Source organism: Anguilla anguilla, chromosome 4, assembly GCF_013347855.1.
Source record: "Anguilla anguilla isolate fAngAng1 chromosome 4, fAngAng1.pri, whole genome shotgun sequence".
Lineage (NCBI taxonomy): Eukaryota > Metazoa > Chordata > Actinopteri > Anguilliformes > Anguillidae > Anguilla > Anguilla anguilla.
In genome coordinates, this window is record NC_049204.1 from 15,231,570 (window position 1) to 15,245,813 (window position 14,244).

The following is a 14,244-nucleotide window of genomic DNA, read 5'->3' on the forward strand; positions in this document are numbered from 1 at the left end:
CAACAGAGCAACTCTCACAATTTACTGTTTCAGCTACACTGTTTGTCGGCCAGTCTACAAGTACATCTCACACAGTAAAATTTGTGATGTCCACACAAAAACTTTTTTTCCATGGTTCAGTCTTCCTGAATACTTGAATTTAGGTGTATTTCTCTATGTGTGGTACTGACTTTATAGTGTAATTAGTTGACCACTAGAGGGAGCCTTTGTAGAAATGAGGTTATAACCTAAATCAGCACCTGTATATTTAAAATTTTAGGTGAATCTTTAGTCATCTGTAATCAAGGATATCTCCCAGCTTGAAATACTTCTCTCCTTTTTATCCGTTCTTAGGGGTGTAACATCTCAGTGTTTGTTTGCATATTCTCCGTAAATTGTAATGGTTTTGTCCGGTGAACTACAATATAGTCCAGAGCTGCACCGAAATGTAGTTTATTTCTGAAATAGAGGCATCCATCCTCACCTGGCTGGCCATCTGGGAGGCCCTCTTGGCCCTCTGGATCTCTGGCAGCTCTGCACTGACCTCCATGCCCTTCCCACGAATCTCTGTCTCAAGATCCTTCCTGTACTCCTTCTGCAACGGACAGGTTCCACATGATGTCACTTCTTTTGCAAGGCTTTTCAAGTTTTTTTGTCATTTAAATCAGCATTTCCCAACATTTTCCTGCCACTGCACACTTTTTATGATCAAAAAATTCCCTGGCACACCACTATCCCATTAACCACTGAAACATTAGAAAATGTTTCACACGTGGAATCTGACACTTTTCTACGGTGCGTTCTGACAGCACAGTAGTATGCCGTGGCACACCGGTTTAAAAACAGTAATCTATGGATCTTTTGGAGCAGTTTATTTCCTAATTTTACATTTTCTCCCAATTTGTAGTATATATCCAAACACAATGTTGTTTCCTGAAAGATCAGTGTTGTAATCACACAGCGCACATTAATGTATTGTGGCGGCAGTGGACCGTAATGGTTTTTAAACTGGGTGTTTATTTTAAAGACCCTGCAGCTCTACGGTCTAGTGATTTAACTAGATCTGCCACAGGAGAGGTCCGACTGTTCCCGTTGTGTTCAGTTTAGTGTTGGGATTTGGAGGGCAAGGTGGGGGTGGAGAGGTACCTCATTAAGGATATGACCAGCGTTCTTCACACGGATTAGGTCTGGTGTCTCCTCCAGTCCCAGCCCAGACAACCCTCTCCCCTTCACCCCCAGCTCCAAGTCCTTCCTGTACTCCTTCTGTGAGCAACACAGTATGGGAGGGGTCCATCTATTTCACAATCTTTTGTTGAGGGTATTAAAATAGTAACGCAATAGTAACAATAGATGATTGAGTCATTAATTAACTAGTGTTATATTCCCCATTAATGCTGCCTTTAAAAGTGTGAGGAGAGGATTAACTGCAGCATACAAAGAGTAACTCAGAAGCACTGCTAAAGAGTGGCAAGCTTGGATTCTCCCAAATGAGTCATAGTACTTCAAATAATGGACATAATAGTCTCTACATCATTAATAGCTAAACTAAAGGTAGGTTATTCATGCTCGTAATGAAGGGTTTGGATAAAAATGAATTGAACTATATAGTTACAAAGGTAAGCAGTTCTAGTGTGTAAAACAAAGTGGTACATATGACTGCCTCTAGGAGGCATCAGTGTAAAAATGTCTTATTCAACAATACAGTAGAAGCTACCAATCAGCAACATGACTGTTTTGTCACAGGTAATAAACAAAATATTACCAAATGAACAAACTGAAAAAGGTCTCTCACCAAGTATTCACTTAACCCATAATCAACAGTCATGAACAAACGTGAAATACACGATGTAATCCCACTGCAGACTGCGAGAGCTACTAGGAATATAGAGCTTTAAGCAAGCCTTTGCGGCTTACTTAACGGAACCAGTGTAGATGCGCTACGCGCCGCGCAGTGCTGCTTCGCCGTGCTGCTTACGCGCCGCTTACGCTACGTGTGCAGTGGGTGCCCGGCGTAAGCCTAACAATAAATCAGCTGTAAGAACCTAATAAAGCATTGAGTGGACACTGTGCAACCATGAAATAAAACTGGATATTGTTATATCCACGGTATTGTCACTAATGTAGAAATGTTAAATAGGAGTCACAAGCTCTGAAAATTATGAAAATTAATTAAAATTCTGTACAAATTATACTCTATATATGTTAATTAAATATCAAGTTTAATGGGGTGTCAGTAAGTGTCATTTTCACTGCATCATGGTACTGAGCATTATGAGATTGCAAGGACTAACCTCATTCAGGAGGCTGCTAGCATAGCGAGCATGCAAGTACCCAGGGGTCATATCCAGCTCCAGCAGAGCCTTTCCCCGGATGTTGTCATCATACTCCTTTCGGTATTCCCTCTATTAATGGCGAGAAAAGGAAAAAAGCTCTACTCTTCTTTCAGTCTATCAATATCAAAACGTCTGCCAAATGTGTAAGTAGTTCATACAGTTTTTCCAGGTCATTTCAAAGATAAGATAACATTCTTCAACAAGTTCAAAAATGGCCATTATTAATAAGCAACAATTCGAGAATACGGTGGAAATGAGCATTTTAGGTTTAGAGAAAAACACGAGGAAAGATCAAATGTGCAATTACTGTTGACCAGGCAAAACATGGAAATTAAGTGTCAAAAAAAAGATCATTAGCATTGACTTTACACTGGACTAGCACTTCAATAAATACCTGTCTCTTATTTAATTGATTAATGAATTCAGAGGAAATACTGATGCACAACAAAGGTCCCATTTGCAGTCATGTGTGAAAATGTCACACTGTATATGATCCTTTGAACAAACACTTCACCGCATGTAACATACCAAAATGGCGACATACCTCACTCTGCATTTTCTGAGCTTCTTTGGACACTTTGTAGGACTGAGTATCCATGAACTCCAGCTGTGACTTGCCTTTGGACTTCTCATACTTCTCCTTGTATTTCACCTGCAATGCGAGAACCAAAACACAAAACGAAGGAAAAATACTTTATGATTAGCTTATCTCGGCTGTAAATTTCGTTTTGCAGAAAGGGTTATCCTAATTATAAGAAAGGATTTTAAGAACGGTATGAGTTTACGAGCCATCGAGGTGGCAGGATGCTGTTCTGACCTGACTGTGCAGTACCGCGTTCTCCCTGTGGTGAAGCTGTTCAGCCGTGTTCAAGGCAAAGTGGTACTGGCCCTTAGACTGCTCATATTTCTTCCTGTATTCCAGCTGAAGGGACAGAACAGTGATTAATTTAATTAAAATAGACTCACAGTTAGTAAGACGTGTATATGAATGATTTCTTTGGGAATAACTTAGTGTGTCCCAGTCATTTCCATGTTTCTTTTTTTCTTTTAAAAGATACTAATCTTTAGTGAATATTTAATCTAATTAACCCATTCAATGATTCCATGTAAAATTTACACACAACGGATTCCTCCTTCACTGAAACTTGATATGTAAATGTAATACCCAATGATGTATTGGCAATAATATGCAATTACAGGTATTTTTTATTGGTCTTTTGTGAGGAATGGAATCAAGCTCCATGCGTAACACAAGGCTGATGTTTTGTAGACCGTGCCTGCAGTCGGTGGCAGGGAGAAGGAGAGGCGGTACCGTACATTGCTCTGCAGCTTGCTGGCTTGCAACACGTGTTCCAGGAGCAGCAGATTCGGCAGGTCAGTGGAAGGCTCATGTATCTGCTGTAGGTCACTCTTGTACTTCACCTGAATCCATACACAAACACACTCAGGCTCAGACTGAGGAACCGGGGTTAGCATGGCCGCTACTGGCTGCTACTCTCTACATAGCATTTCTACTGGCTGTTAGTCTCTTCTTAGCATCTCTACTGGCTGCTACTTTCTACTTAGCATCTCTACTGGCTGCTAATCTCTACTTACCATCTCTACTGACAGTTACACTCTACTTATCATCTCTATTGGCTGCTACTCTCTACTCAGCATCTCTACTGGCTGCTACTCCCTAATTAGCATTTCTACAGGCTGCTGCTCGCTACTTAGCACCTCTACTGGCTGCCACTCTACTTATCTCTACTGGCTGCTACTCTCTATTTATCATCACTACTTATCATCTCTTCTGGCTGCTACTCTCTACTTATCATCACTACTTATCAACTCTACTGGCTGCTGCATCTCTAGTTAGCATCTACACCAGCTGCTACTCTTTGCTTAGCATCTCTACTGGCTGCTACTCTCTACTAAGCATCCATTTTTTCAAGACCCTCTCTCTCAATATTCATTGAGAACTAAAAGGGCAGAAAACTGTCTTCTGGTGCTTAGATATCACGACCCTCGAAGTGATAAACAAGAGCTTCTCAATGGTTCTTGGACTTAGTCTCGTTGTCATTGATCTTTAGAAAAATAATCAATTGCAGTAACACAGATAGTACATGTTCCCAGTCCTGCTTGCCCCAAGAGGAGTGTGAGCGCGGGTGTGTGTGTGTGTGTGTGGGGGGGGGGGGGGGGGGGGGGGGGTGTGATTCATATTCTATGTGAAAGTGTAAAATGGCAAAAAATAAGACTCATGGAAGGTGATGATGTGGCAAAGTCCTTTGGCTTCCACAGGTAATAACATGTCTGAAATAGCCTACTCCATCTTTGGCATGAAAAAAACAGCCATTTGCCTTTAACAAGTTCCCATGGAAACGGTTGCTTGGCTGCACAGATTAAATGTATTTTTAAATAGAAAATTGTTTCTGAAAGATGGCAGGGTGTAAGAAAGTGCTGTGCAGATTCAGGAAGGTCACAGTGACCATCACTTTTAACCCAAGTGCACAGTGTGCTAACCCATTGCTATTTCAGGGGATGGCATTTAAAGAATCCAGCAGCAAAATTTCTCAACTTCCGGTGAATATTAGTTTTGCCATTTCTGACGTGTATGTTGTGCATGTGGTGATGTCAAAGTGCTGGTGAGCTAGTGTACACGCAGGATATTATCCTGAGCCACAATATATGGTCAATACATGTGTAGGGCTAAAACCATCCAAAACAAATGCAAACCAGTGCATCGCTGATGATGTGCCATTCAAGATCTTTGCAGTGAGGTGAGATTGGGTATTAGCCTGAGAATAATACACCAAGTGCCAACTAGTACAATTTAGCATAATTTTTGCACTGAAGTGCTGAGATTGACACTACTGACTGGGATGCATTGCACCCACCTGACTGGCAAGAACAGAGGCAGCCTGGGTGTGTTTAAAGGACAAACACTCCCCTGGGTTGTACTGGGGCTTCTGCCCTTTCTGGTCCTCAAACTTTTCCTTGTACTTCACCTGGGGAAGGGGGAGGGACAGTGAGTTCAAAGTACAGTGGACTCACTATTAGACATAACTCTAGAAGATAAACTTTGTATTGCTGTAGTTTACACAGGAAAGCACAACATTATGTTTTCACTGTCAAGCAAAGCCACCAGCCAGACTTGTGAGCTTTATTGTTCTCTGTGTGTTTTAAGAGTTATTGGGGTATAGCTGTTCTAGGGAGGGTGTGCCATCTGTTATTCTGTACACAGGAAAATTGTGGTCAAATTGTGGTCAAACCCGAATGTGGGTGAGCTTCTTCAATAAAATACAGTATGAATCATTACTGAATGAAGACAATGTTAATAAACCATAATGTTAATATACCAAAAGTCTAACTTATATGGTACTCTAAAGTAGTAGACTATATGATTAAAATACAATGAGAGACAAAATACAGTTACAAATTCGGAACCCCTCTGCCACTAATGTAAGGTAAATTTGACAGGGTTTTTATTATTTATAGAGCACGATGAAGCAATCCTTCGGTGCCTCAGTGCTTTCAAGCAGATGCGATGGCTGCACCAGCCCCAGGAGAGAGATTCCTCTCATTAACACTGACAGGTTAACACTAACATGACATGTCAGCACTGGCTGCAACTGAACCTCCCTGCACACAGTTTACAATATCAGTAAATTAAAGGCTATGATTGTGACAAGGGGAATGCAGTATCTCCTCTGTATCTGCTCAAGGAGCAAAACTATTCGTACCTGCGTTTGGATAGAAACCCAGAAGTGTGCACAGCATACACTGAAAGCTGTGTTAGCTACAATAAATACCAGTTTCTAGCCTAAATATGCAGTATGCATAAGAAAAGACATACATTTATAGCTTAATGTACATTTAGGTTTTAAAAAACTGGCATTTCCTGTTTGCAAAATGTCCAGTTTATTGTACGCCCACTACTAGGTTTCCATCCAAATACAGATACACGCAGTTTTAATTATTGAACAGATTCAAATACTGTGAATCCCTAATTGTATCAAATTAGTAAAAACTTAGTGAGGTAAGTTTTATTTATGAAAACATGTCAATTCTGTCAATCCAATACTCAAGAGTCCTACATACATACATACATCAATAAAACATTCTGCTATGCTTTTTAAGAATAAATATAATTGGATGTTGCTCCATAAATAGTGTAGAAGAGCAATACATTCTTCAACATATGCTTTCATGGCAGTATTATAATTTACAATATTGTCAAAATATATCATGAATCACAATTCATGCATTTACTGTACTTAAATTATAAATATGATAGTCAAAACTACAGATTCAGAGTTTACCTGACTAGCCAATTTGGAGGCCTCTTTGGCATGCTCAATGTCAGACCGTCCAAGGACAGACTGCACATTGTAGACATCAGTCTTGGTTTTACTCTTATAGGCAACCTGTGGGACAGTAGAAAACTTTCAGAAGGCATAATGTTTTAGCACTGGCACTTGCACTATTCTTCTACACCACTTATAATTCTGGAAAATCACATAATCTGTGAATCTGCCTGTACACCATTTAAACATCATATGAAATCAATACCTTCAGAATTAAAAAATAATAATTTGAACGAAGCAGGATTGTTGTACTGCCCACTAGTGGAGGATTAGGTATTGGTATTGTGGAGATGTTTATTGCAGAGCTAACTTCACATTTTAATCAACCATGTATGTACCGATTTAGTTGGTCTTGATGTGAATATCCATGCAGAAGGACACACTATGTCAGCCCTCCAGCTCTCACATTTAGAAATGACATAGTTGATATCATAAGGAAATTGCACATATATATTTGAAAAAAGGAAGCACACTTATCACACTTACTGATCTTCATTCTGTAGCTTAATGAACACATTAAATGCATGAAAAAACGAATGCTTTAAGTGAATGCTACCTTATTTCTGAGCTTATTTCCATAAAGCTCACCATAAATAACAGCTGTAGTGGTGACTTGTGTTTATTGTATCACGAAAATTTGCTAAGCACACTCATAAGAGCAGAACAACATCTTGTAAAGCCAATAATGAAATGCGAGGGCATGAAGTTTGATCGCAGTCACTTACATCGCTGACTAGCCTGCTGGTCTGCCTGGCGCTGAGGATGTCTAGTCTGTCTGCCACCTCAGTGAACTTGTGAAGTTCCTCCTTCCCTTTTCTGTAGGCAACCTGCAAGACAGACCGAGAGCGAGGTGTCAGGATTTCGACAAATCTATGAGACGAGTGTGAAGTGTTAGAGGGGAGTTTGGTGGCAGATGTAGAAGCAGATGGCGAGGTTACAGCAGCGTTTCTCAATGCAGCGTTCAGTCAGACACTGGAGGACTATTCAGTAAAAAAATGGATGCATGCTTGCATTGTGAGAGCTATATTTCTGAAACATTACAATTTTATTCTGGCCATTCTCTACATTTATTGGCCTGCACATGAGAAAAACAATGCATTTTTAATATTAGTGACTCAGTATGCACACATTTGCTGACCAATTATTAAAGACAAATTAGATGCAATTAAAATTCTCCTCGGGGGATGTTCTTCAAATAAAATGTGCTAAAAAGCCATTATCTGAAGAAGAAATAAGAAGCTACACTTCACGGATTTTGATACTTTCAGTTTTTTTTTTTACAGAATTTATCGAAATTCTTCAGAACTAATGTGATTTTGAATTCCCAAAAAGCATGACCCCTCACTTTTAACAGAAAGAATGTTTGATGGAATTGCTTTGCAATCACTGCAACTCAAACTAATAGTCATAAAAAACACACTGATTCTTCCATTTCTCCCCCTCCTTACCTCCATCATGAATATTACGTTTCTGTAAGTACAGAAAAACAGCGGTGTAGGGCATCTGCATATCGTACCTTTAATTAGGATAAAAACAGTGCTGAGTACTGGCCTAGTTTCATTCTGTGATGTGTATTGATACTGGCATCTCTGAAATAAGCAATCTGCCTGAGGCGGCATACAATTGGGTTCCAGGAAGCCGCTGCTTAATGCACATGACTGCACCACTGATGACCCTGCTGCTTCCTAAGTACTATTTGCCATTTATATTTTTATCATATTTTCATCACCGTTTAATAGGAAGGAGCAAATCAGGGGTGTTTGTGTCTGCGATGTGCTTGTCACTTCATAGTGTATGGGTAACTTATTAGGTAGGTAACTTATCGCATTAAGGAAAGCATTGTACACAAAACAGAGCTTGTATCTCTGTTTCTTTTATGCTTCTCGGAGTTAGCGGTCCATAATTCACTCCTGAACATTCCATCATATAAATCTCTCTTGCTCCAATAGTAGCACTGGGCTAAACACGCTTCAGTCACATGAAACCCCGCGGTGTTAGCTTAACTATAATTAGTCACAATGGTGCAGCAAAACTCATATGAGAACTTGAATCTTTGCACACATGTACAGCAAAAGAGGTAATTACCTCGCTCTGTTTTTTGTTAACTTCCATGGCGTGGGCGACATCAGGTAGGGTCTTCATGTTCGTGTAGCTCGACTTTCCCTTTTCTGCATTGAACTTCTCTTTGTACAGTTTCTGGGAAAACAGGCCCGCGAAAGCATTGGCGTTCCTGCAATACTGCCTGCATGAAATGCCAGTATGCCTTTAGCAGTCATTCACTGTACACGTGAGACCCATTTTAACTTAAATATTTTATCAGGCAGCAAATGTTGCTCAGATTTAACTAAAAGAAGCAGTTATGCAGCCCTCTGCTCCCTGAAGTGATGCTCAGATGAGACAATGTTGAGAGAAGGAGAGCACTGGGAGGGAGTTGTATGACAAAGCTGCCATTCTGGGACAGACACCAAAGCAGTAGTCCTTAATTAAACAGTGTGCCAAAGGCAGAACCAGGCAGAGGGACTGCATATGAATGCCTGTACTAGGAGTGATAAGAAATCACGGGCAGTTAGGAGAACACATATTCGACTTGTAAGTGATAAAGACAGAACACACTGCAGTGAGTGTGCAGCAAGGAAAGTAACAAGCTCAACTCAACCAGGTACAACTGTACGAGGTACAAACAGCTACCTAGTAGCACATCTGAAAAACTGTTACATTATACACAGCTTCTGAAAATACAACACACCTGATGGGAGATTGATCCTGGCTCATCAAGAGAAAAGCACACAGCAGCCATCTTACTGTCACGCTCCAGTTAGCTCAGTGCTAACAGAAGCGTGCACTCAGTTGTAATTGATTCCTCAACATGAATGGGACAGGGGCCGGATCACTGGGCTGTTGTTCTAGGGGCCTGGGGGATCGAAGTATACCACAGCTGTTCCACGGCACACGCATGGGTGGACCCTGGGCTCTCACCCCAGTCTGCTGTCCCTTACCGCACGGGGGCTCGGCGTGGTGCAGCTGGCTCCAGTTACACCGCCCGCACGCGTGTGGATCTAAGAGCGGGCCGCCGAGAGCCAGTACCCGACCATCGTCCCTCGTCACCACCGAGCCGTGACCCTGTCACCTCAAGAGTCGCTCGCATTCTTTCAACTCACATCTATCACATCTACCGCAACATACAGTGCAAATGCCTACCTTCTACTCCCAATTATCTTACGAGCGCTGTCTTGCTACCGGAAGAGGCCTTGGCATGGTTCACACCACGGTCACATAAATTCAGGTACGTTTAGTCGAGATATCATCAACACAAAGAAAACTCCATTCATTTCTTTTTTTAGGCACAAGAAGGTGGAGTGTAGATCACCTGTTATTGAGGGAGCATATTCAACAATCTATTGCGTGAATATAATTGCTAATGTGAACGGTTTAAGGAGGCTAGAACTCTTACATCACTCTGGTGCTTTCCCACTTCTTTGGCAAACACTGTTTCAATGGTCTGGGGCATCTGGGCATACAGGCAGGTGGCAGAGTTCTTCTTACCCTGTTCTTTGTAACTTTTCTGTGAAAAAAAAAACAGCAGCGGCCTGTATAAAGCTCTCGGACAGCACCCATAACGATGTGTGTGCACAGCTGCAAGCCACATACATAAGCTTTTCTTGATTTATCGTATGTTTAAAAGGCTGTCATTGTGCATGACAACAGTAGTGAGATTATGTTCATACCTGATATGCTGCCAATTTGGCATACTGTATTGGGAACTGAGATTATAATTGTATTGTTAAAGGCTTGAATTGCAGGCATATTTGACTGCATGAATTCCATTCATTTTGCATTCATTAAAGTAACCCAAAACAAAATGAGGTAACTGAGCTTACTTCCAAATACATCTTCTGATAATAGCTATTTTTGAATCATACGAATTATAGCATTGTACAATAATATATAATATATGTGTTATGGTCTATGAGAAATCGGTCTTTTTGCAAAATAACCAGTCATTTTGACGACCAACCAGTTATGCGGTTATTTTTCAAAATGACCGATTTCTCACTTTGACTGTAACAAATGCAATTCATCAGTTGATACAGTGCTGGTGAAAGTATACTGGGGTGACGGTACCTCGCTGACAAGCAGGGACACCTCTTTAGCATGCTGGGTTTCACTTGTTTGTGCCATCTGGGCATACAGGGAGTTGGCAAACTCCCTTTTCCCAGCTTCTTTGTACTTACTCTGGAAACAAAACAACATAGTCAACCCTTTTCAAGCACAAAAGGCATTGTCTCTGTTTCTACAACACCGCAAGCCACATTTGCAAATATACCATGCGCAGAAAAATGTTCAGTGTGAATTCAATAGAGTTTAACTGCAATAGAATATACGCGGTCCCTATTGGACTCCTTGAACAGAGTTCATCAGAGTCAAGTAGGGACCACACATGCTCTATTAGAGTTAACTTCTCTAATAGTTCATACAAGTCTGATAGCTGATTTAACAGTGAGAATTTTGCAGTAAATGTTCTTTGATTTATTGAAACCAAAACAAGGACTGGCACTGTTAGCACTGAAATGCAGGACCTTTTCTGTCACACCCACAACCAAGGAATGAGAGATTAGTCTGCAATCTTCATGGCAACCAGACAGTGTGTTGTGAGTGAAGCCAGTTGTTTTGCACATAGTTAGTCAAACACCCTGTGACCCCACCTCACTCAGGGACTGCGACAGTTCTTTAACAAACTGGGTTTCAACTGTGTTGGGCATCTGTGCATACAAGCAATTTGACAGTTCCTTCCGGGTTTCTCCTTTGTACTTTTGCTGTAAAGTATAAAGCATATCCCTTCTTGAACATGCACAGGTAAGCGAGATATACTTTGTTCTGAAAGCACACACATACACACAATGGTAAACCTTCACAGTTGGCTTCCGGTTTGTGAGGTTTTGGAAACAGCACACAGAAAAAAGCAGCACAGTAAACACGCCTTCAGTGCCTTCAAGGATTCCTGAGAACAGAGGCTCACGTGCCACATGCAGAATGCAGCTCGGGAATAACCTGAAACACTGAATTTTGTACACAGCTATGGTGAGATAGTTGTGTAGCTGCTTTTTAGTGCCCTCCTATGTTTGTTTTGGTTTAGATCCTTCAAATCATGAAAAAAAAAAATCCTTACAGCAGACAAAGATATATTTTCAGCAGGAAGTACCCATTATCTTAAAATGTGGGTGGGAAAAAGAGGAGCGGAGGGGAAGGTAAAAGTTAAAGAAGATTATTTTCACTGTTATTATTGGTTGATTTATAAAATAAAACATACTATATGCCATTTTGAGAAAGACTTTCTTAAGGGAATCCTGTTGGTACTTCTAACCAGTTTCACATAAATACACAAAGGTCACATAAAGTAGATGCACAAGTAAACATGTATACACATACCCCCACACACATTTCTCCACAGCACACCAAACCAAATTTTACCTCACTCTGCATTTCCGACATTTGTTTAGCAAACTGGGTCTCAGTCGTCTCTGGAAGTTGAGAGAAAATGCTGTTGGAAATCTCCTCTTTACCTTTCTGCTTGTATTTATTCTGAAAAACACAAAGATGGAAGCAAACATTTAGACCACACCAGACACAACAATTAGGACATCGCTGGGTCAGAAAAACAGGATAGCAGAAAACCCAGACAAATGTATCAAAAGTCTGTGATTTATCTAGAAACTCATTAGCTTCCACCAAGTCAATCAGCCAGAGGCCCTTCATCAAGCCACAGTCATCCTCACTGAAGAGTGATATGAGATGCGTCAACTCATTCACCTCACTCTGGAGTTCCGACACTGCTTTGGCAAACTGGATCTCGGCGGTCTCTGGCATTCGAGAATATAAGCAAGAAGAAACCTCTTTTTTTCCCTCTACCTTGTATTTGATCTGAAAACGAAAACAGAAAATGAAGACAAACATTAGAGGCATTTTGCAGATGCTCTTATCCAGAGCAGCATGTATAACCTTTCTTTTTAGCACAGTATAGCACAGTATTTGCATTGCAGCCATTTATATAGCTGGCTCTAAACTGAAGCAGTGCAAGTTAAGTAATTTGAGTACAGCAGTGTCCTGCCCAGTAATCAAACTGGTAAACTGTAGGTTACAAGACCAATTCCTTACCCATTATTCTACACTACCACCCCAAACATTAAACAGGAAATGAGCTACAACAAAATAAACAGGCAAAACTGATTTAATTGACAGGTGAAATTGATGACCCTGTATTGTGGTGTTGAGTACCTCGCTCAGTAACTGGGAGACCTCCTTGGCGTGTCGGGTCTCCAGGGTTTCAGGTAACTGAGAGTACAGAGTAGCGCACACTCCGTTCTTCCCTTGTTGCTTGTACTTGGTCTGAAATGCAGCAGCAGAAATGACATTATTTATCAGCTAATTTCAGTTGGCACGTGGCCTTTCTATATCAAGAGAATACATTTCTCCATACAACTTACATTTAAAGCAAAATACAGGAGTTTAAAAGCACCTGCTAACAAAGGTTGCCTCAGACAGTTAGGATGAAGTGGCATGCTGGATTTCAAACACATACACATACACAGCACAATTCAGTTTAAAAAGGAAACTTCATAGCAGTATTTCAGTATATAAGACTTAAGCCAAATATACACCATGAGTCATCATGAAATCATATGGTAGCCAGTAATTTAAAATGAAGCTTATAAGATGCTTTTGGGATATATGTAAATAATGTGAGCTAAGGAATATTTCACTAGCAGCCATCTTTTTAAGGACGGACACAATATAGACTTAGCACCATTTCTGCTCCACTTACCTCACTCTGGAGTTCAGACACAGCTTTGGCAAACTGCGTCTCTGTGGTTTCTGGGAGTTGTGAATAAAGACTATTGGAAATATCCCTCTTCCCACGTTCTTTGTACCTGTTCTAATTAAGTGAAAAAAGCTCATTTTAACCATTACCAGTCAACTATTGGTGAAAGCAAACCTATGCTATTTTTAACAGACATGTCTCAATGTTAAACGACAAATAACAAAAAACGTCAGTTATGTAATGAGCTCCAGTGAAATAAATCAATAGTCATGTTGAAAACATTTTGCCAACACTAGCTAATGAACTAAGAATATGTTTTACCTGAGAAGCATAACCCTGGATTCAATGAAAAATTTGTAAAAAATTGGCCAAGTAATAAATACATTAGTCCTTTTTTCCCACAGATAATTTGTGAGTTAGTTCTGGCGATCATTGAACACACCAAAGTGTTTGTTATGAGGAAAAAATAAATGTACTTTTAACTGTGAGTTAATCCAAACAGTAAACATAGGTTTGCATGGTGCAACTAATTAAGCACAGCTGTAGGTGATATTACTGTAAACTTATAAATAATGTATCTATAGTAAAAACTCATAGAGTTGTACCTCGCTTTGAATGGCAGATATTTCTGAGGCAAACTGGATCTCTGGAGTCTGTGGGAGCTGGGAATAGAGGCTGCTGGAGAGAGTCTGTCTGCTACTCTCTCTGTACTTGTTCTGGAAACAAATAAAGAAGATACCAATCTCAACACACTGGGTCAGCCCAGATG

General features: G+C 40.5%; 1 protein-coding gene across 30 annotated transcripts in view; it reads right to left on the bottom strand.

The window, feature by feature from the left end:
* LOC118225630 (LIM zinc-binding domain-containing Nebulette-like) overlaps nucleotides 1–14,244 on the bottom strand; it is an 85,448-nt gene that overhangs the window by 10,708 nt on the left and 60,496 nt on the right. For 22 of the 30 annotated variants that reach the window (XM_035414337.1, XM_035414339.1, XM_035414333.1 and 19 more), the window contains 18 exons: nucleotides 14,081–14,191; nucleotides 13,479–13,589; nucleotides 12,932–13,042; nucleotides 12,467–12,577; nucleotides 12,128–12,238; nucleotides 11,362–11,472; nucleotides 10,781–10,891; nucleotides 10,110–10,220; nucleotides 8,744–8,854; nucleotides 7,384–7,485; nucleotides 6,614–6,718; nucleotides 5,189–5,299; nucleotides 3,630–3,734; nucleotides 3,130–3,234; nucleotides 2,857–2,964; nucleotides 2,271–2,381; nucleotides 1,126–1,242; nucleotides 464–574 (listed from right to left, as the gene is read on the bottom strand). The exons of 3 other annotated variants lie outside the window; for them this stretch is intronic. In XM_035414337.1, coding sequence (XP_035270228.1) covers nucleotides 464–574; nucleotides 1,126–1,242; nucleotides 2,271–2,381; nucleotides 2,857–2,964; nucleotides 3,130–3,234; nucleotides 3,630–3,734; nucleotides 5,189–5,299; nucleotides 6,614–6,718; nucleotides 7,384–7,485; nucleotides 8,744–8,854; nucleotides 10,110–10,220; nucleotides 10,781–10,891; nucleotides 11,362–11,472; nucleotides 12,128–12,238; nucleotides 12,467–12,577; nucleotides 12,932–13,042; nucleotides 13,479–13,589; nucleotides 14,081–14,191 — 1,974 coding nt within the window. The remainder of the gene's footprint in view (nucleotides 1–463; nucleotides 575–1,125; nucleotides 1,243–2,270; nucleotides 2,382–2,856; nucleotides 2,965–3,129; nucleotides 3,235–3,629; nucleotides 3,735–5,188; nucleotides 5,300–6,613; nucleotides 6,719–7,383; nucleotides 7,486–8,743; nucleotides 8,855–10,109; nucleotides 10,221–10,780; nucleotides 10,892–11,361; nucleotides 11,473–12,127; nucleotides 12,239–12,466; nucleotides 12,578–12,931; nucleotides 13,043–13,478; nucleotides 13,590–14,080; nucleotides 14,192–14,244) is intronic. 5 more of the 30 variants (XM_035414352.1, XM_035414336.1, XM_035414342.1 and 2 more) reach the window with 5 other exon arrangements.